Here is a 21691-nt window from a genome sequence, read left to right as displayed (position 1 = left end):
GAGGAAATTTGGTGGTTTCAACTTGAAATAGAATTTGTTAACCATTGCCAATGTTTCCAGTCTCTCTGCTGCCTTTTGTGCTGTTTCTGCTGAATGCTGCAAAGCTGTTGTCTGCTCAGACCCCGTTCCCACAAGCCCAGCACCCTCTGGGATGGTTTAAGCCCTGTCTCTCCCCATAGAAGAGCTGGGTATTGCCAGAGAACTCACCTGCATCATTCAGGTCATCATTCTCAGCATCTTCCTCATCACTGCGTGTCTGAAACACACACAAACAGTCACCCCACATCCCTGACAGCAAAGGCTTCCCCACCCAAGCACAGGACGCTGTCAAAGCTTTCCTGCCAGCAGAGTCAGTAATACCTAGCCTGAGACCATTTAACATTAACATCATTGCAGGAGGGTATCCAGTAAGTGCCTTAAGGACATTTTCTTCTCCCTAGATCCTCCTGCTGGCTTTTCTGTTTTGAAGGGACACGGGTCAAGGAAGAAAATTGGGGCAGACCCATAGCACATCCTGGCAAGACAACTCTCACAAAAGATTACCTGGTTATACAGCTCCTTCAGGGACTCGTAGTACTTGGACCACCAATCCAGCTCTTCCAGCTCTGGTTTTTCCTCTTCATATTCTTCCTCCTTCTTTACGAGCTTATTGATAGGAATTTTTTTCAAAGGAGCCTTAAAAGAACAGAGAAAAGGGTTCAGAGGGAGGAAACAACCACCCAGCAACCCCCATGTGCCCTGGGAGCCTCTGCCTCAGCTGCCAGGCAGAACGTAAGATGCAAAGCTACCTGCAGCTCCAGGTCTGTGCTCTGCTACAGAAGCAAAGGCACAAGGAAACACATCTCTGCTCCCTCTGCCTGAGCCCAGGCATGCAGCAGTGCAGATGAACAGGCAAGAGAGAGGAATGTTTAGGACCAGAGCAAAAAATGGTGCTTGAAACACAACTCTGAACTCTCCTGTTTATTTGTAGCCTTCAGTCTAGCTTTCCAAACTCTTCTGTTTCCAAACTTCAAGTTTTGCTGGGCCCAACACACCACTCACCTTCATAAGACTCAGGGCATGAGTGCTGAGACCTGGGTCAATATTTACCACAGTATGAGAGAGAAGACGCTGGGGTGAGACTTTCCGAGCTGAAATAAAGAGAAAGAGTTTCATGTTTCCATGTGTTTATTTCTGCCCACTGCTTCCTACCTTTTGGTCAGCTTTTATTCCACAGGAAAACCCTCCCTTTTACCCCACTATTATGTCATTACTTTTAAAGCTTTTAATAGCAGACCCTGCATAAACATTGGAAACCCAAGTGCAGTGCTGAGTGTGGCCGCCATCGGCATGTTTACTGCTGACTACCACGAACATAGATGTACAAAAAACACCTTCCCTACTCAGAGATGACCGCAGATCAATCGATCCTCTTCCCCTTTGTGCTGTGTTTGTTTACACACTTCCAGATCAGGAGCTCCGGCTGTTGCTATCACAGAGCTATTCAGCGAATCTATTGCCCAATGAACAGACCTTGACCCAGCAACGTGAGAGAAGCATAAACCTGTCAATCCTTGGTCTTAATGGACCAGCTCCCTAAAGTTCGATGGACATCACTAGAGACAGCTCAGCAGCCCGGCTACACAGAAGGTTGAAAGAGGTGAACACAACAATCCTTCCCAGGCCAAAAATCTCTGATTCTAGACACAAACTTTCCACACGAATAAGTTACTGTCCCAGCTTACTGCCCCAGATACGAATAAGTATCTAGCCCCAGCTAAATGTCCTGCTGGACTAAGACATCTCCACCAGCCATTCTCCCTTCTCTACTTGCTGCAAATGTAAGGCAAACAGTGCCTGGGAAAGAGACCCTGAGGAAATGCCACATCCACAGATGAACAGTCCTGGTGGTGTGGTGGGGAGGAAAACGTTAAGCTAACCTTGGAGAAAACAGTCTGTAAATTGCCCTTTGCCATCCCCAAATTGGGATGCCAGCCCTGACACAGCACTCCACCACTTGGCTGCTGCTGTTTCCCAAACGTCAGTCTGGAGCCAAGTACTACAGACCAGGATCACAACCTGCCTCCAACCCTAACCTGTCCCACGCTGTACTTCTGCTAGGCATGTTATGGCTCTTGGGAGAGGACTTTAGTGCCTGGCTAGGAAGGAACGGAAGGGCCAGGGGTCTCTGCCACTGGATCATCTGCTGCCTCAATGGGATCCTCACCAAGCAGCTCACCTTTAGGTACATCTTCTGGTTCCTCCTCCAGCTCTCTGGGAGAAAATTTCATCACATTGGACACAACATGGGTACCCACCATCACAGTGCGCCCAAATGCCCGCTTTTCCACCACGAAGATGCTGAGGGGAGGGTGCAGGTAGACCTGCTCTGGGAGCTCCTGCAAAAGAACCACACAATGAACCTGTAAAGTGGAGTTTGCAGGAGCAAGGGTGATACCCACAGCAGCCCTATGACATGTGGAGAGGTCTGATGGTGCCTTGCAGCTCTGCCCCAAAATCAAAGCCTTGCAGTGACAAGTGATGCTGAGGCTGCTTTTGGTAGGCAGTTTCATAAAGGTTTTGATGTGCAGCTGAACCATGTGGCCACAGGAGTGCAAAACCCCAGGGGCAGCTCCCCTCCTGTGACCCTGCCCCATGCAGACAGGCAGCGCATGGGTGCAAAGCGGCCACTCACCACGTCCATGTATTTGACCAGCTCGGTGAAGTTGGGGTTCTCTTTGTAGGCCATGATCACCTCCGACTCCACCTTCTTGCCAGCACATTCAATGATCACCTGGGGCTGATCTACCTCAAACAAGTTCACCCGCTTCAGGTCCCGCAGGCCCCAGAAGAGGATCTGAAGCACAACAAGAAGAAGGGCATGAGGCCACTCTCCAACCCAACCACACAAGAACTGTTGGTTAAACTGCTGAGACTGTTTCTCCCTCAAGTCAAGAAGCTCCATTTCTCATCTGCTCAGGCCTCGCAGGCACATCTGAGCTCCAAATGGGACTCCAGCCTGCTGGAAGGCAGCGCACCTCTATGCGGAACTCCTTCAGCACCGGGCGGATGCCCTCAGGGATGATGAACCGTCCGTCATGGGGGTCTCCCAGGTAGTCGGGCTCCTTGGGCTCCACGTCCTCAGGCACTGATGGCTGAAGAGACAGAGCCAGGGGACACTAAGTGATGAAAGCCATCTCTACTCCATGTCATGCCCTGTCTCCCTCCCCTCTTGCTCTGCGTTCACAGGCTTTGTCCCTGCAGTCTCCCTTCAATTCAAAGCCAGATGTGGCTTTCAATAGGGGACCGTCTGGTGGGTCCCGCTCAACCAGAGAGCTAGCAGCCATGTAGAGGTTCCTACAAGCCTGTTACCTCCAAATAGCCGCTGTAATCCAGCTCAATGAGCTCAAAGCTGGCAATGAGCTCTCCAGCTGCTTTGGTGCCCTTGTAGAAGTCGAAGAACTGCAGGGCAGGTTTGGTGTATGGCTCATCCACCAGCTTCACCTGCGGGACTGCAAAGGCCTGGCCGAGGAACTCAGGGGACCCCTGCAGGAAAGGAGGGAAATGGGCTAAAGCATCCCTGAATCATCTCACCACCACAAACACCACCACTAATTCCAGCCAGTCTGGAACAGTACAAGACCACTCTTCTACCCTTGCCATCCTCTGCTTTGATTTCCTCTGTTCCATCCAGAGTCAGGAGCAGAACAGATGTGCCTGCAGCAGGACCTCTCAACTCCCAGTCCATCTCCACACAGAACTGGGTGAACAGCTTGGCCATGCACCAGAGGACATCAAAGCTAGATCAGGTTGCTCAGTGTCCTCCAACCAGAGCGTTAATGTCTCCAAGGACAGAGATCCCACAACCCATCTGAGCTCCAGCTCCAACTCCCTCTGGGTGAATATTGCTTCCTTATATCAAGTTGCATTTTTCTCTGGTTCCAACTTGTGTCTGTTGCCTGTCACCCTGCCCCTGGGTACCTCTGAAAGAAGTCTCCACCTTTTTACCCTCTCCCATCAGGCAGCTGCAGGCAGCAGTAAGGCACTGCCTTTGCTTCATCTTCTCCAGGCTGAATATACCCAGGCCTCCACCTCTCATCCTGTCTCATGCTCCAACGCCAATCTGCCTTCCCTGGCCTGGAAACTACAGCAGGAGGGCAGCATGACCATACTTACAAAGCTATTGTGGCTGAAAAGGTTGATGATAACAATGGGAGTCTCTGTTTTCAATTCTTCTTTTTTCCCATCTATAATGAGCTGGTCAAACAGAAGTAGCTCATTCCACATGGGGCTCAGTGTCTCCTCCAGAATCTGCAGGCAGAGACAGGAGATCTGGGTATACCACAGTGGAAAGAAACCACATACACTTCATAAAGAGAGTGGACTGATCCCCTCCACCATGAAGCCACACACAGATGGTGCCTTGTAGGAGGGGACATAGATGGTATAAGCATGAAATCAGCACATGTGAACGAACCTTTGAGACCACAACATACATGCTTTGTCAATGCTCCCTGAACAGAATCACACCACCCAGGGCACATCAATACACCCCACGCCTGGGTTACAGGATTTCCCGGATCACTGCCACAGCACTGGCCTTCAGCATGTCGTGATGACATGGGGATTTTTCTCTCCCCAAGCCCCCAAGAAGGCATAAGCAAAAGTTTAGTACTCTTACCCTGGTGGTCTGGCAATAAGTCGAAAACACCACTCTTGCAAATGGATCTGAAAGGCCATTGTCATCTGCAGGGAGGATGCCTCGAGCCTGGTACAGATGTGCTCGGAGCTGGAAATAGCTGAAATCTGGTAAGAAAAAAAGAAGGTCCCAGTTCCCCAAATCCAGCCCTGTGGGGGGCCAAAAAAATGCATGAAGAAGAGGACCAGCCAGGTAGGAGTGGGCACATCCTGCAATGAATAGGTACCACTTCTAAGGGCATTCCCTGTGGTTCTCAGAAAGCCAGCACATCTCAAAAGGTTTGGCCAAGCAAGACAAGCTCAGGAGGCTCCCCAGACACCCCCGAGAAGCACATAACATGTGAAATTGCAGTGATCTGCTGTGAGCATCTTCTGGGGATGAGGACACCACCAGGACTCAGAGAAAGGGGTAGACCTTGTGCCCATTATTACTTTGAAGCATAATTGGTGCCTATGAACACCCATCTGTCTGCTGCTCCAGTTGTGTGTAAATGTGTCCTCACAAGAGCAAACTGGACCTGCCTGTCCCTGTCATGGCTTGGAGATGATGTGGAGATAACAGATGAAATCCTGCTCCTCAGACACTGACCCTGGGGCAGCACCTCTCACCTATCTGCTCTTCTGCTCACGGTTAAGCCACGGAAAAGGAGCATCTGCACTCACCATCCCTGCTGAGCTGGCTGGGAGGACTGTATGCTGAGAGCTGGCCTATCTCCTGTCCGCTCTCGGAGAGGGGCTTGAACTCCTCAGGCAGCTCTGCCAAACAGTTCTTCGCATATTTGGTTATCCCAAGCCACATGTAGATTTCCAGCTTGGCAAAGATCTCACCAGTGTGTAAGCCAGGCACCTGGAAGCACAGGAAGTTTAGCAGCTTTCCCACATCAGCCATACGCCTTTCAGACCAAGATGATTGCCATCAGCCAGGAGACACAGCACCACATTGGCAGAGGTAAAAGGCAGTCATGGAGCAAGAGCTATGTTTCCTTGTGAACTCCAGGATTTCACAAAGGAGGGCTGGAAGCAAGGAGGGAGAGGCAGCAAGAAGCAAGCAAGAGCACACTGGTTTGGTATAAGCCCTACCTTCATAAAGAGCACACTGGTTTGGTATAAGCCCTACCTTCATAAAGACAGTCTGGATCTTTGCACAGTCCTTGCCTTTCTCTTCTTCAACTACCGAGTAGAGGATGTTCTGTGCAGGAATTCTTGCATATGCCACACGCTTGCTGTTGCTGAGCATCCAGACAAGTACATCAGGGAGGGTGCACTGGGGCTTCAGGGAGGAAAGAGGAACATCACAGCAGAGGAACAGCGTATATCTTGTCCTCCCTCCACTGACAATGAAAGCAAATGTCCCCTCCCTCCTTCGTCTTCCCCCAGCCTTATATGTTGAGCATGATACCATATGGTCTGGGGCATCCTTTTGGTGTGTTGGAGTCAGCTGTCCAGGCTGTGTCCCCTCCCAGCCTCTTGTGCACCCCCAGCCCACTTGCTGGTGGGGTAAGAAGCAGAAAAGGCCTCGATCTATGTAAGCACTGCTCAGCAATAAGGAAAACATTCCTATGTTATCAACACTGCTTCCAGGACAAATCCAAAACATTACCCCCTATACCAGCTACTGTGAAGGAAATGAACGCTATCCCAGCCAAAACCAGCACAACAGGTTTCTTGGAGCAATCCATGATCCACCTTGTTTTTCATTGTGAACACCAGCAGGATGCACTCAACCCCATAGCATGTTGGGGAGAAGGTCCCCTCACGAGGCTGGAGAAGTGGCATTTTACCCCCCGTCTTTGACAGGAGCCCAAGTGCTGATCCATGGGAGGGAACTGCATTAGCTTGCATCCAGCAACATGGGTGCCCAGCATAAAGCTGCAGTTCAGGTTAAGAGCAGGACTTGCACTAAAGCAAACACACAGATAGAAGCAATAACTTCTTTTAAACTCTAACCCATATTCTCTTCCCCATCTCAGTTTCACCTGTGCTTGGTACTTGTACTTGCAATTTTTCAGTATACAAGTAGCTGAAGCAATTTATTACTGATCCAAACCAAGACCGCCAGCCTCCGGACAGGGAATACAAGTGGCAAGTGTATAAGTGGGGCTGACACTGCAGAGCCAGCAACATTCCCACCGGAGGGCAGGAAGTGCCTTCTCCTTGTCTGTTCCCTCTCCTGCTCAGAAACAGGGTGCCCCAGGGGCAGCTGTACCTCTTTAGCCATGAAGCGCAACTTTTCCAGGATCCTCCTTGTCTCCTTAACCTTCTCCTTAACGTTGGCTCGAGTCAGCCGCCGCTTCACACGGAGCCCCTGCTTCGCACGCAGGATCTGCACAGAGAGCATAGCATCAGATGCCATGAGCCAGGCGTGTTGATCACATCCATCCTGCCTCATCACACCCTGACCTCCACCACAGCTCATATGTGTAAGGAATAAGCATTTCAGAAGCTGGTGGTCTAAAGCTCCAGAGAGTACCTGGGGGAGGCTTTGCACAAGAAGCAACTTGAAGCCACAGAGGTATGGGAATACAAAGATATATAAAACTGGAAGATGAGCCTGAGTTTTCATGTCCATTACATGACAGCGTACACATCTGAGAAGAGACTTTGTGATGAACCAAAACTAACAATGAAATCCAGAAAGAATTCTGGGTACAAACACAGTGATGGACTGATAAGGCCAGAAAACTCATCTCTTGGGCTGGTTCCCTTCTTCATAGTCTTAGACTCAGCAGAGTGCCTTCTCTGTCCCTCATGTGATGATGTATGGGGAGGCAGAGGGAAGGGAGCTGGGACTCAGACATGCCTACATTTTATTTCCTCCTGCTGCCATTGCATTTTGGTCAGCTTTTCAAAGCTTTGTAGTCTGATGGGGACTACGACTACAGCTGTGCTGTGATGAAGGGTATGTAATTGTGCTCCCATTCAGATAGCTGGCCTTGTCTGCAGGATTATGAGAACCTAGATGATGCCCACTCTGGGGACAGGCAGATGGGTGGCTGTTGTAGGTTGCCTGGATTGGTACCCAGCCTATGGGCTGAGTTTCCAGGGGCAGTGAGCCTCAGTGAGCTCCCCCAAAACTGTCTGCAGGAATAGCCTGCACCAAAAGGCTAACAGCAACTTACTGGGCAGCATCATGCATGTGCTCTGCCACACGTGTCCCACAGGACAGGAAGAACAGCATCAAGGCACGGCATTTGCATAGAACTGGAGGCAGCCATGGTCAGTGCCTGCCTTTGTTCCCTGTGCTGGAAGCTATAGTGCTCTGAGCAGAAGTGGGAGATACTGCAGTAAAAGCCTATGGACTGATGCCATGAGTCTTAGCCCCAAGTTTCCTTCTCAGCATCAATTCTAGCTGGTGTTCCAGCAGCATCCCCCAGAGCAGGGATCACACAGGTTCCCACCACCCAAGTCCTACCACTTACGATGTTGCGCATCAGGTATTTTGTCCGACATCTGTCAAGGTTGTTTGGATGTGCCATTGTTTTTCTCTCTGCACCAAGTGAATATTGTCTGCAATGAGAAAAGCAGCAGAGGCTTTGCATGCCCTGCACCCAGGAGGCAGAGCACAGCTCGCACAGCAGAGCCACATGTCTAAATCTCTGGTACTAATCTGGATGCGTCAGAAACCACCCTCTCTGCAATGTCTTCACTTCTGCAAGCTTTTTATTCAGAAAAGGGGTTTCTCAGGACCTGAGGCTCCCTTTCTACCCAGGCAGAATGTGATATGAGCTCCTAACCTAAAACAAGAAACTTTAGGAAATCAGGGACATGCTAACCTGCATCCAGCTACAAACTCCTCCAGCACCTCTCGGAGCCGCTCTTCTGCTTTAGCCTTTGACCTTCTCATGAGCTTCTCCACATTATCCAGCCCCTGCTCCTGTGGGGAAAGCACAACATTGAGGGAGCTTGTGCCTGGCGTCAAACATTACAAGGATGCACTTGGCATAAATGGCTTGTGCCCTTCTGCAGGGCTGGGGATTGTGAGAGTGCTGCAGGTCACCACTGTCTGCCAGGGACTCTCTGAAGCCTGGGGATAACCTTAACACTGCTTATTAAAGCACTGGGTGGCTCGGTCCCTGAGCAGCCACTGAAGCACACGGGAAGTTCTGCTTTCAGATTTCTAAGTCCAAAAGGGAAAGATGAGGCCCTGGGAAGACACTGCACCCCAGGCTGAGAGTCTGCTTGCAGCAGCATCTCCCCAGCACATGCAGCTCAGCACTGGCATCAGAGGAGCTTTTTGTCACAAACATAGTGTCACTCACACCTCCAGGAGCCGCCATGGCACAGCACGGGCAGAGGCTCTGCACATACATCTAAAGGGAAGGTGGGACTGAGCCCTGGGAGAGACACGGACTCACATGGGATGGGGGGTGAGGATGTTTGAGGCAAACATCTCACAGAGTAACTGCATGTGCTACAAGGAAAAATGTGCCACAGACATCCTGAACACACTACCAGGCGCTCTGCCAGCTTGACAATCCAGTTGGAAATGCAGAGTCTCCAGGTATGATCCTCCCAGTAGCTCCACACGTACACACAGGGTTTCTCATGCGTCATGGGCAGGCAGCTGTATGACCTGAGGGCAGCAGGCACAGGAGGTTATGGTGCTGTCACACACCATGTCACAACACAGGGAGCAGCATCTGGGCTCTGCCTTCCCCATAGAGAACTGTCTCTCTGGCCCTGCACCATGGATGTAGATGCAAACTGCTGGATCTGCCCTCTGTCATCCCAAACTAGTGCACAGGGTTTCTAGCAGACAGCAGCACGTGCCCAGTGGAATGAAGCTGATGGGAGCATGGGATGCTGCGGGGACTTCTTGCTGCTATGGGACTGAGTAGTAGCAGGCACAGGGCTCATATCACAAACACCAAGACATTGCTAGGCCTGTGGAACAAACCAGGCAGCATCCACAGAGTAAACATATCATGAGAAGAGCTTGTGTATGCATCTTGCCTGCCCAGCATAGGACAGCATGTGCCAGAGCACTCCTCTCCTTCCTCCTCACTAGAATCAAGCCCTTAAGATGCTGCTTCTTAACCAGAAAAGGGGCTGCTGTTATTGATGGGTCACAGTTTCCCTGGGACAATGTCCTTGGCCACCTGCACGCATCAAGCAGACACTGTAGGGCTAATGGGTAATGGCAAGCTGAGGGTTTGCAAAGAGGAGAAACACCTCCACAGCACTGGCATTGCTGAGCAGACCTCTCCACATCTGGAATAACCAACCTGAGAAGCTGAGGCAGGACCAGGGAAGGTGGGAAAGAAGGACAAAGACTCACCTATCATATTCCATAGGCTCTGGTCTCTGGCTCTTTGTCACTGACTTGTTCTGTACTGCTGAAGGTGGGGCCAGGACTTCAACATCTAGCTCACCATCTGAACCAGAGTCCAGCAAAGGCTGCTTTTCTTCTTTCGCTTCTCCCTTTTCTACTTTTCTCCATGCTTTGGTCACAAGCTCTTCCGCTTTGCCGTAGTTTCCTTGAAGTTAAGCATTAAACAGGTAAGTGGGGTCACTGTTAAACAAGTTTGCTAGGTTACAAAATCACAGTGCGACAGTCCTGTCAAGAGAAGCACATGGCCATGCACTGCTTTTGGAACTAGAAACTCAGCAGCACCCAACCACCAGAGCATCGCATGGATAATCAGGAGGTCTGAGAGGGAGCTGGGCAATTGCAAGGAAGTCCTTGTGTATGCCTTCAAGTTCCACCAGCTCCTCCAGATGCTAACTGCCATCTACACCCCTACACCAGGGTCAGCAGCAGTCACTCAGGAAGACGTCTCAGCATCAAGCATCTCCATCCATCCCGCTTAGTAGGTGAGGGCCTGGACCTGCTCTCCTACTATTGACTCCCCATCACCCACTGTCACAGCCCCTCACCACCACATGGCCAACTCCAGTATCCCGATTACCCTCCTCTTCTTCCCTTCCTTGCTCCCAAACCCTTCTACCTCTTCTCACCCCCACTTCTCAGTAAAGCTTTAACTGTTCTCCACAAACAGGCAGTTCATATGAATACTGCATATCTACAATCCCATAGGAGAGCATCCAGACTTTTAAGATAATTAAGGCACTCCCTGACTTCATTCTCCAGCCTTCCCAAGTTCCTGTTTCGGAGGCATGAGCTGTGCAAGGGCTGGCGCCTCAGGACTGCAGTGGTGACTTGGGCTGTTCCCATAGTTTCTGGACACAGGGCCCTGGGGAATACCCACCTATAGAGACTTCAAAGCTGACAGGCTTTGAGCCGAGAGAGGAGTCCATCATAGTGGCTTCAAAGAAGGCAGCAAAGAGAAGGAATTCCTCCTTCCTCCCCAACGCGTTCTGAGCAAGGAGACAGAAATCAGCCTGAGAGCCTTGTGTGCCAAAACACTGCCTCAGCAGAAACTGGGAGAGCTCCAGTGTCTGCCAGGCTTCCCAACAGATATCAGTGGGATACTGCCAAGGTCACTACCACTGGGCATAGTGATCAGCAGGAAGTTTTCTTGGGAATCCCTAGGGATTGGTGCAGAGCCCTGGCTTTTGCTGACGCTCTTGCGAAGCCACTGAGCAGATCTGTAGGCTAAGGGATGGCTGCTCTACCAACACAGCTGTATCCCTGCCTTTTCCAGGCCAAGTGGAGACACAGGGCCAGCTAACAGCTCCCTGGCTCCAGGGGAGAAAAAGCACATGCTTAAAGGTAGCTGTGCCCTGGGAACAACACCCATGAGAGAGCCCTTCTATGGGATGCTCCAGCCTTACTGTGAGAGGCAGTTTTAAGGCTGCGTGTGTGGTCACAGCCCTTACAGAGGCTGAGAGAGCCCTGGATGGTCCAGCAATGGGCAGGCTGGGTTTGCTCCAGCAATGGGCAGGCTGGGTTTGCTCCAGCACTGCTGCACCAGCAACTGATCCCACTGCCAGCACTGCAGGACTCACCTCGGGGAGTGGATGAAGCTCTTCCACCTCCACAGTGACCTCCTCGGGCTGCTCGACCTCATGAGAGCCCCCAGGCTCCTCCTCTCCCTGCAGCTGCATCAGTTCTTTGGCTTTCTCCTTGGATTTCTTACTTTTCTTCTTCAGCTTCAGCTTGCTCAGGGCACCTTTCATCTTGTCCCCAAGCTTCCTCTCTGCCACGCTGGGGCTGCTGAAGATCTCCACTGTGATGGCCATGAGAATGCGCCCCCGGTAGAAGATCCCCTCGCCCATACCCTCGTTGAGGTCCTTGTGGATGTCCCGCAGAGCAGAGTTCTGGGGGGAGCCGTACAGGTTCACCCAGGCTGGCCCAAACGTGGGGTTAAAGCCTGCAGCAACAGGGACAGGGGATAATTACACCACAGGGTGCTGATGCACAGAGACCTTCCTCCAAGAAGACAGCCCAGGACACAGGGATGTGAGTGCGCTTCAGCCTCTCCTGCATCCCAGCTCCAGGAGACCACCATGGCCGAGCAGAGGGTGATGGCATGGGGCTGCCCAGCATGGCCCCAAAGCCTCACCATTCCTGCCAGAGTCCGAGATCTGCTGCAGGTCAATGTAGTGTGTAGCAATGGCCACGTTACCAACGTTGGCATCATCCAGCACCTGGACTTTTATCTTCCTGGCCAGAGGTGGGAACATCTCAATGAAGCTGATCTGCTCATTCCACTCAGGCTCAGTTGTGTTGGTCTCCACTGATGTTTCCCCCTGGGAAGGAGAAGGTGTGAAAGCCACGCAGCCTCAGCCAGAGCAAGGGGAGCCTCGGAGCCTCTCTGGGAACGGCATGTCCTATCCTGCCTGCAGACAATGCTGGTAAGACTCTGGATGTGGCAGTGGCTCCTGCTCCCACCCCAGCAATTGCTCTCTGTGCTTCACCAAGGGCAGCTGTCCCAAAGCCCCGGACTGATTCTCATCTTAACAGATATCACAGGACCAGAAACCCTGGCCTTGGGTGCAAGAAAAGGGCCATTAGCTCAGTAAACTCTCCCAAGGGTGTCAGGCTGAGTCTATTTTGCCACAGGGGACTTCTGCTCCAGGATTTATTTGACCCTGTGTTTAGGGATATGAAATCTCTGCCTGCTCAGCCAGTGGCTGTGCTCAGGGCTGGGGCTGTCCCCCTCTACAGAGACATAAGTCCCATAAGAACCTCCTCATCCAGACACTGCATATCCACAACCACATGGCTCAGGCCACTGCCAAAGACAGAAAGACTTGGGCTCTCCCAGCCACCTCCAGTGGGATTGCTGTGTCCCATGGATGCTCCTGGCAGAATCAGCCTAACGCATGGTGCTGCACAGCCAAGGGAGGATCAGCCCCACACAGTCCCCCGGCAGACTCACCTGCTGCCCACAGAACACGACCTGCACGTATGAGTCGATAAAGACTTTTTTCTCCCCTATGATCTTGGAGAAACCACCCATGATGCCCGCACTCATGCTGGGCAGGCCCTCGGCACGGTACAGCTTGACGCAGACCCTGGCCCAGGGTCTCTCTGCAGGGACTTTCTTAGGCAGCAGCAGGTTCCTGAAAGACAAATTCATGTTCTGGCTCTTTCCTGGAGCCCAGGAAACATGATGCTGGGAAATGCCCTGACTGGCAGGAGGTTTGGATCCTGCTCCACCACAGGTTTCTTTCCCTGGGTCCTTCCCCATCAAAAGAGGGAAAAATGAGGCCAAACATGACCATGCAAGACCACACTGCACCTACCTCTCAATGTCCTCATCCCGGCTGCTGGAGGAGGTAGGAAGGGAGGCCACAACATCCCCGCGTGCGGTGACAGAGATGTTGCATTTCACAAAGCCTTTCACGCCTGCCCGGGTGTCCGTGGGGTCACTGATAACTGCCCACTTCTGGAAAAACCTGTGGTCTGGGAAGGAAGGGAAGGAGATCCCTGTGGAGAGCCCAGGTTGCTATTTCACATCCCAAATACAGCTGCACAAAGATTGCCCTGACCCTGCTTCTGGGTGGTGCAGGAGGTATCATCAGCCTCAGACAGCCGGGAGGAGAAGCAAGGGCTGCTCTTCATGTGAACTAAGTGCTTTACACACCGGGCCCTGACCAGACCCAGCAGAGCATGAGTGAACCATCAGTTTCAGATGGTACACAGTGCAGTCCGTCATACCTGGCTGGCTGTACACCGTCACAACATCCATCTTGAACGTTCCTATGCACATTCCCAGGAATGGAATTGTCTTGGAATGAAAAACCTGCAGACAGCACAAACCCTCCTGAGCACCTTGCCCATCATTCCCAGCGTCTACATGCAGAAGCGTTGGGCTGTACCAGTTACAGATGAAGGATAAAGAGGAGGACATCCTTACCGAGATCTCTATGAGTCTGTGGAATAAAATGTCCTTTGGCTCATGGAATTCAAACAAAAAATACTGGAAGAGAAGAGCAAGACACCTGAGCCCAAGCTCCCAACATGGCCCCACAAGTGCCACTGCCTGAGAGCGGCTGCATCCCGAGCATCCCATGCAAGGACTTGGGACACCAGCAGGGCAAGGACAGAGCCTCTATCACATACTTCATTGTAGAAGGGGCAGTTTGTTGACTTCTGTGTCGCCGTGTGCCTCTTCTCCTCTCCAACCTTGACTACCACAAAGGGGTTAATGTTCACCCCCACCAGCTTCTGGGCTTCAATGATATTAATCCCAACCTGAGAAAATGTGGGAGAAAACCTTCAGATGAACATTGTCCCCATTTCCAGCTCCATCTTGAGCTTGTTTCAGCAATACCAGTACACAAACGTGCAGGGCAGTGCAATACTTAGAATCCTACTGAGATGGACACCATTGGGAAGACTGGAATGTGGCTGTCCCATTTGCTGCAACTGGTTACGAGTCTAAGATATGGGAGAAATGTTCTCACATTTGCTCTCAGTACAAGCAATTAGACAGTTGTTAAGGTGAAGAATAATAGCTTCAAGAAAAGGAGGGTAGGAAATTCCACCCCCACAAAAGCTTCCTGCTTGGTCGATAGGACCCAGCTCTGGAAAGCAGAAGACCCAAATGTGAATCTGTGTTTACTTAGAACCAGGGGAGGATTTAAAGCCACTTGCCCTGAGGCAAAAGATGGCACTGAACTCCATTTCCAAACTTCACAGTGGGTTCAAATAAACCCGATGTCAGAGCATCAGCCAGAACCACAACTTCATACCAGCCTCCAGCATCTCCAAGAAAGCCCCTGCAGCATCCCTCCACCCCAGCCATGGCCCACATGCCCCTGGGGAGGCTGGGAGGCACCAGCCCTGCCTGGATGCTCTCCAAAGTTCTGCTCAGGCAGTATTTAGCAGTGGCACATGTGGCCATCAGGCCAATTCCCTTCTCCTGTACATCCATAGATGCAGGGACGTGTACTCAACACTGCAGTACCTGGAAGCTCTGCGGGGTTGGGGTGGCAAAGAGGTCCCGTGCGGAGCAAAGTCTGGAACGGCTGCACACAAGAACAACCCAGGTGAGTGGGTCTCTTCATCTACATGAACCTGAGCAAGCCCCTACTGAGGGAAGCAACAGAAACTCTGCCAAATAATAGCCCCTCGCCCTGGGAACAAGCAAACCCCCAACAATCCCTGTTCGGCACCATTGGTGATCAAAGGTTTCTGACCTTTTGCAGAAGCAGAATGCCAAGAGATGCAGGATTCCCCCAGGAGCTGGCACTTCCCACCCCAGGGGCAAGACAGCAGAGCACGCTGTGGATACCTCCTCACAGGGCTGAAGACAATGCCCGAGACCTCCATCTCGGATGCATCATAGAAATCTTCTTCCTCCTCTTCCTCTTCCTCATCTGTGTCCAGGCCCTTCGCCAGCTTCCTGCCCAGCGCAGCAGCTCTCCTGTCCAGTTCACTGCCTCTCGGCCCCTCAGCTGCCCTGCAAACCCCCAGCCACATCACACACCACATCATCAGCCCTGACAAGGGGTCATGGCATTTCCCTGCACCCCCGGGGTGTGAGCTGGTACACTGGGGTTACTTACTCCAGCTCCTCAAATCCAGGATTGCGGATGATTAACTCTGAACTGTAAGAAAAAGAGATGCTCTGCTGAAAAAACAAGCATGTTGCGGCTGTTCATGGATGCATTTAGTAACAGTGCCACATCCTTGCTCCTGCTTCTGCTTGGGACAAGGACAACAGCATCTTCCCAAGTGATGCTTTTCCACTGTCTACCCACTGTGCCCGCTGCTTTGCCTCTGGCACTCCAGGAGTGACACTCCTCAGACCTTGCTGCTGTCTGTCACCCTGTTCACCCAGATACCTCTATCTCCCCTGGCTTTGGGCACCACCAGGGTTAATATAGTCCAAAGCCACAATCTGCACCTTTGCAACCACAAAGTCTTGCTCCCATCAGCCAGAAAGGCTGCAGAAACGCTCCTGAGTCCAGAAGGACTCCCGGGGTGCAGTGGGTTGTTGCAGTCACTTGTGAAGACAAGGTATTTTCTTTCCAAGACCCCTACTCACTTACTGCAGATCAGAGATGCATCCACCTGGCCAAGGTGGAGAGTAAATGAGACTGGATTGCATCCCAAAGGCTGCCATGGGCAAAGGCAGCTGTACAAAGGCAGCCTCTTTGTTCCTCCTAGGATTTCTATACCTGTCTTTCATCTGATAGACAAAGTCCTCTTCAACCCATGTCCCAGCTGAGCCATCTGGAGGCTGGTAGCGCAAGTCCAACTCAATGTAGATCTACAACCACAGAACAAAATGGCCACAAAACAACTGACCCAGCCACCTCAGCAGACGAAACACCACCTCCTACATCCATCACCCAGACCTGGGGACGTTTTACTAAGCCTCCCTCTGTTCATTCAGGCCCTCGCAGGTCTCCAAGGCCCCCAGCCCACCCCATGCACTTCTAGATGCTCCTGGAACCACTTGATGGGAATCAAGCAGCTGCATCTCTGCACAGAGAGGGCACAAATGCCGCAGCACTCCCAGGCTCAAAGCAGCACCTTGGACTCCCCCCCCCCCAGCCCCAAATCTACCTGGGAAGCACATCAGATTTCCCTCAAAGCCTTCCCAATTGCTGATGATCCACAGAGGACTTACATCAGTGACTCTCTGGTTCCTGTCAACAAGGGCCTCCCGGAGGATCAGCCTCCCGGATGTCATCAGGTGCTGAAGGCTGAGGACAAGGGTACCGAGAAGCCTGGAACAAAACCAGAGGCTGCAGCAATGATGTTCACAGCATCAGTGAACATGGGAGGGGAGGACCAGGATCTCTGCTCTCCTGCTCACAGCCCCTCCAAGCTGCAGTGAAGGCTGGGAACTGCTACAGTGTTGTCCATAGGGAGCCGAAATACCCAGGTCCCACCGACCGTGCAAAGGTTGTGCCTCCACCCCAGCATGCCCAGGAAGCTGTTTGCAACTGAGCTGCCATCAACAGTTAAAGGCTTGTGCAGATCCAGATCCACCGAGTGTGAGGGAGCTTTCCCTTTACCCAGAGCTGGCTTTCACAGTGTGCTTGGGCACCCAGCAGAGCTGGTGTGACTTCCCAGGCAAAATAGGGAAGCAGAAGCTCCACGGAAGGAAATACAGAAATAGGACATAAAGCCATGGCCATAAGGATGCCTGAAGCAAGTCAGGCCAGAATTTACCTCCTCCAAAGGACCTTCCCCCTGGGAAAGGGTCATGTCACTCCCTGCAAGTACCAGTAACACACATGGGATCGCATTGTATAATCATGATCCTAATGGGCTGATCAACTGCTTTTAAATTCTAATATCTGTCACCTGTCATTACTCTGCTCCCCAGCAGCACAACTAAATCATTCTTATTTACCCCCCTTATTTAACTTAATACATACAGCACTGCTGGCACACCAGAACAACCAGCTCCATCCCTCTTCTAGAAGATCTATCCTGTGTGGATAGATGCTGCCAGTGGCAGACCACTCATTTCCCATTGGACTTCCTTGGCCAGTGCAGTCAGGTCCCAGTGATTTGTTAGTGTTTGCTTTATCTATTTGTTCTATAGCAGTTTCTATTGACATTTCAGTCAGAGATAATTCCCCTGATCCAGCTCCCATAAGGAAAGCATCCAGTAAACAGTGACACAGAGTTCAGCCACATTTTCTGCTCTGGTTTTATCTTTAAGCATCTCGTGCGTGCTGTGTTCATTTGTTTCCTCCACACCCTCTGGCAGGTTTGTGATGGCTTTGGAAAGGTTTGTATTATTATTAGCGGCCTCAAAAAAGCTGTTCCTGTTGGTTTGTCTTCAGTTCTTGCATTTTGCTTATCAGCACTGACACCTTTCCCTGCATACTCATCTTTCACATGTCCTGGAAGGATGTATCTCTGCTCTCTTGCTTGCTCCACCACTCTGCTGCAAGTTCTGCCCTTGTAGTTCTACTTTTTAGGGCCCTATTTTGCCTTCGTCTGATCTGGAACCTTAGGTAGTCTCTGTTACTGCTGGCACAACCAAATCATTCTTATTTATTCCCCTTATTTAACTTAATATATACAGCACTGCTGGCACACCAGAACAACCAGCTTCATCTCTCTTCTAGACCTTGTATCCTGTTCATCTTCCTTCCATTAGATTTCCAATACTTTCCATTCCCAGTAAACAATTCAAAGCCCAGTATGTCTCTTCTTCCCCTTCTGCTGGTCACCCCAACAACCAAAGGACCTACCTGTTACTGAAAACCTTGCTGCAGTTGTAAACCTTAATGGACAGTGTTTCTCCCATGACGAGCTTCCCATAGTGAGGCCAGCGAAAGAGCTACAAACAGAGCACGAAGAGGTGACAGCTCATTCCCAGGCACACTTTCCCCTGTTTGGGCTCCTCTGCAAGGTGACCAAGCCAAAGAGCACCACAAAAAGCTGCTGCAGCAGGAATCACTTTCCTGCTGGCAGGGCAGATCCTGCAGCTAGGATGGAGGAATGGTGGAGAGGGGAGTGAGAGTCCCTCCAGCAGCACAGAGCTGCAGGTCAGGTGCTAAGGAAGCCAGAGCATCATCACCCCGGGAAGAGGAAGGTGCTTGTGCCTGTGGAGGACACTGAGCTGGCAGGTTGTGGGGTGAGATGGGGCATGGGAAGGTGCAGAGGTAGACACAGAGATCACCCAGGGCAGGGAGCAGGCTGAGGCACGTTGAAAATCTGTGCCCCATGGCTGCGATTCACCTGACACCCAAATCAGCTGGATGCCTTGTGGCTGCCAAGAGGGAAAGGTCCATCCTGCCCCCAAAGTCCTTTTACTCCTTTCTCCAGGCCAGCCTGGCCTTGAACACTGCCAGGGATGGGGCAGCCACGGCTGCTCTGGACACCCTGTGCCAGCGCCTCAGCACCCTCACAGGGAAGAGCTTCTGCCTAAGAGCTCATCTCAGTCTCCCCTCTGGCAGGTTAAAGCCATTCCCCTTGTCCTGTCCCTACAGGCCCTTGTCCAAAGCCCCTCTCCAGGTTTCTTGTAGCCCCTTTAGGCACTGGAGCTCCTCTAAGGTCTCCCCTCAAGAAGCCTTCACTTCTCCAGGCTGAATCAGCCCAGCTCTCTCAGCCTGATTCCAGAGCAGAGCTGCTCCAGCCCTCACAGCATCTCCACGGCTTCCTCTGGACTTGCTCCAACAGCTCCACATCCCTCTTGTGCTGGTAACCCCAGCGCCGGACACATGGAAAACACAGCCCACCATCCATCCCTGCTCCCCTGGATGACAAGGAGCCAACTGAGATGCTGCCATGTCTTACGGACAACACCTGTGGATGGAGCCCCAGTGCTTCAACCTCACCTCCTCAAAGACAGCCTCTGAGCTGCAGTGAATCTTCCTCGTCTTCTGGGTGAAGCCTTGGGAAGGAGAAGGCAGGCGTGAGGTGCCAGGGACCGCAGACCCCGTCCCTCCATCCTTCCCTCCATCCCTCCCTGCTCCCCCCGGGCGCACCTCGGAAGCGGAGCTGGACCTGCCGCTCGCCGCGGCCCGGCAGCCGGGACAGCCGCCGCACGCCGACGCTGAGCGCCATGGAGCCGGTGTCGGGCAGCGCTGCCCCGCTCGGCCCCGCTCCGCCCGCCGTGACTCAGCCGCGACTCGCCCGGCCGGTTCGGCCGCCGCTCCCCGCCCCGCAGCCCCCACCGAGGGGCTCGGCCCTGGGGCCCCGGCCGGCTCCTGCGGCCCCGGGGTTAAGGGGAGCGCTCGGGCACGGCGACACCGGCCCCTCACACCGCGGGGCAGCGCTGATGGACGGGGAGCGCAGGGGTCGGTGCTCGCCCTTCCCGGGACAGGGAATGGAGAGAGAGGGTGAAATCCCGCAGCGGAGGCCGGCACATGGCCACGCTCCTGGAGGGGACACGGGCTTCCAGAGCCGGGGCTAGAGGACACCAGCCTGAGCACTGGGGCAAGAACGGGAACCCGGTGCTGTCCTCTGCCACCCCTGCGGCTTCTCCAGCGCAAAATCACGGCTCCTGTGGTTAAAATCGTACAAAGTAAATAGAAGGAGGGTGGTGAAGGGCCTCGCAGCCCTCTGATTAGGAGGGTTGGGCTGCCCTGGCACGAAAAAGCTGCACTCAGACCAGCATGTGCTCAGCAGCCCCTGCTCACCTCCTGCCTACCTGCACCCGAGCAGCCAATGCAGGGAACCAGAGGAGCTGAACTGGTGGAGGTGGGACATCAGAGCACTTTCTGTGGGCAAAGGCTGCAGCTCAGGTCCCAGCTCTCCGCAGGACAGAGACAAGCACTGAAATGCAGAGCCCTGCACTAGCCTCTGGCAGCAGGAGGGTGCAGGATGGAGACCAGGGGCACCTCATGCCAGGAGTGTCCTAGGTTCAGCTTAAACCACAACACAGGAGTGTGCTCACAGCTGCGCTCACCTGCTGGGCCTGATGAAGCTCATCTCACCTGCACAAAAGCTGGTTAACAAGAGCTGCTGGAGCCCTTCCACAGCACAGATTCAGGCCAGATGAAAGCAATTTTGTAATCCTGAGCTCAGCAGGATTTGGAAAGCATTTCTTCCACCTGGGGGTCTGGCTCTCCCGCTCAGCACCAAACACCAAACACCTGCATCCACACACCTTGCAGCAGGCGAGGGTGGCTAATCCAGCTCCGCAAACACTGAGGAGTGAATCATGCCTGTGCAATGCCAGGCCCCTTCAAAGCGAACCCTGTGGTTATTCCCTTTACTTCCCTCTTGCACAAGAACTTCCTGGAGCACCAGGGAAGCTGGCAATGGAAACAAGCTGCAGCGGGAAGGATGCCACTTCACAGTGCAGCAACAAAACCATAGCAGGCTGGCAGCATTAAGCACCACTTTTGTGAACCCAAAGGAGCCCATCAGTTTAGGGCAGCACAGAAAGCTCAGTGCTCTGAGCCCACACCCAGCCATGGCTGGAGCAGAGCAAGGGGTGCAGTTCAGGCAGCTTAATGAGACATTCACACCTCCAAAGTGTGCCGTGATGGCAGCTTTCCTCCCGCTCTTCCACACCTGCAACACGTTTTAGTAACACGTTTCCCTTCAAGAATCTAAGTGCAAGAAAACTGGTGCTAGATGATGGAGTATTTCAGAAGAGACAGCCCAGCTTTCTCTAGAGGAACCTGGGAGAACACATTACAGTCAAAACTTGATGTGTTTAAATAAGAGAGAAGCACGAATTCACCTTAGTTCACCAGTCATTCCAGACCCACAGCCCTTCAAGCACAAGCTACATATTTGTTTGGTGGCAGATACCATCCAGAACAACCAATCTAGTTGAAGATGTGGATTCAAACCCAGGTTTTGCTTTCATACGGGTTTGTAACCTACCACTTCCATAGCCTGAATCACCAGGGCAGTCTTCCAGTTATTCTATTTCCTGGTTTACCTGGTAGAACAGACAAGAAGTTCCTTCATAATTTCACAGTAAAGAAACAGCTCATGTTACTGCAGGACAGGGCTGCAGGTTACACATTCCACAGCCTTAGGGATTAAGAAAACCAATGATGATGGACAACTTGCTCTGCTTTTGCAGCTGATCACACTCAACTTAGGCTAACTCAGATGCTGAATCACCACCAGGCTACTACTATAGCAAAGACCTTCCATAAACCAAAACATCCACATTGCTGGGAAAGAAAAGCACATAAAGGAAATAAAGAGTCCAGACATGTTAAG

General features: G+C 52.2%; 1 protein-coding gene across 1 annotated transcript in view; it reads right to left on the bottom strand.

The window, feature by feature from the left end:
• Window positions 1-19570, bottom strand: part of LOC115615382 (fer-1-like protein 4) — a 29271-nt gene extending 9701 nt beyond the window's left edge. Inside the window, exons 1-32 of the mRNA XM_030503470.1 lie at window positions 19492-19570; window positions 19342-19397; window positions 18253-18341; window positions 16668-16767; window positions 16213-16304; window positions 15598-15639; window positions 15324-15491; window positions 14997-15057; window positions 14150-14281; window positions 13944-14006; window positions 13745-13829; window positions 13330-13489; window positions 12963-13146; window positions 12144-12330; window positions 11587-11951; window positions 10887-10995; window positions 9956-10154; window positions 9130-9250; window positions 8451-8551; window positions 8097-8184; window positions 6884-7000; window positions 5795-5947; window positions 5341-5524; window positions 4661-4785; window positions 4156-4290; window positions 3352-3525; window positions 3018-3134; window positions 2675-2836; window positions 2219-2378; window positions 1042-1130; window positions 544-675; window positions 208-256 (exon numbers count right to left, since the gene is read on the bottom strand). Coding sequence (XP_030359330.1) covers window positions 208-256; window positions 544-675; window positions 1042-1130; window positions 2219-2378; window positions 2675-2836; window positions 3018-3134; window positions 3352-3525; window positions 4156-4290; window positions 4661-4785; window positions 5341-5524; window positions 5795-5947; window positions 6884-7000; window positions 8097-8184; window positions 8451-8551; window positions 9130-9250; window positions 9956-10154; window positions 10887-10995; window positions 11587-11951; window positions 12144-12330; window positions 12963-13146; window positions 13330-13489; window positions 13745-13829; window positions 13944-14006; window positions 14150-14281; window positions 14997-15057; window positions 15324-15491; window positions 15598-15639; window positions 16213-16304; window positions 16668-16767; window positions 18253-18341; window positions 19342-19397; window positions 19492-19570 — 4078 coding nt within the window. The remainder of the gene's footprint in view (window positions 1-207; window positions 257-543; window positions 676-1041; window positions 1131-2218; window positions 2379-2674; window positions 2837-3017; window positions 3135-3351; window positions 3526-4155; window positions 4291-4660; window positions 4786-5340; window positions 5525-5794; window positions 5948-6883; window positions 7001-8096; window positions 8185-8450; window positions 8552-9129; window positions 9251-9955; window positions 10155-10886; window positions 10996-11586; window positions 11952-12143; window positions 12331-12962; window positions 13147-13329; window positions 13490-13744; window positions 13830-13943; window positions 14007-14149; window positions 14282-14996; window positions 15058-15323; window positions 15492-15597; window positions 15640-16212; window positions 16305-16667; window positions 16768-18252; window positions 18342-19341; window positions 19398-19491) is intronic.
• Between the last annotated feature and the right edge of the window lie 2121 nt (window positions 19571-21691).

The sequence above is a fragment of the Strigops habroptila genome, chromosome 13 (genome assembly GCF_004027225.2).
Source record: "Strigops habroptila isolate Jane chromosome 13, bStrHab1.2.pri, whole genome shotgun sequence".
Taxonomy (NCBI): Eukaryota; Metazoa; Chordata; class Aves; order Psittaciformes; family Psittacidae; genus Strigops; species Strigops habroptila.
Note: the sequence above shows the minus strand (reverse complement) of the source record. Positions and strands in the feature narration are given on the sequence as shown.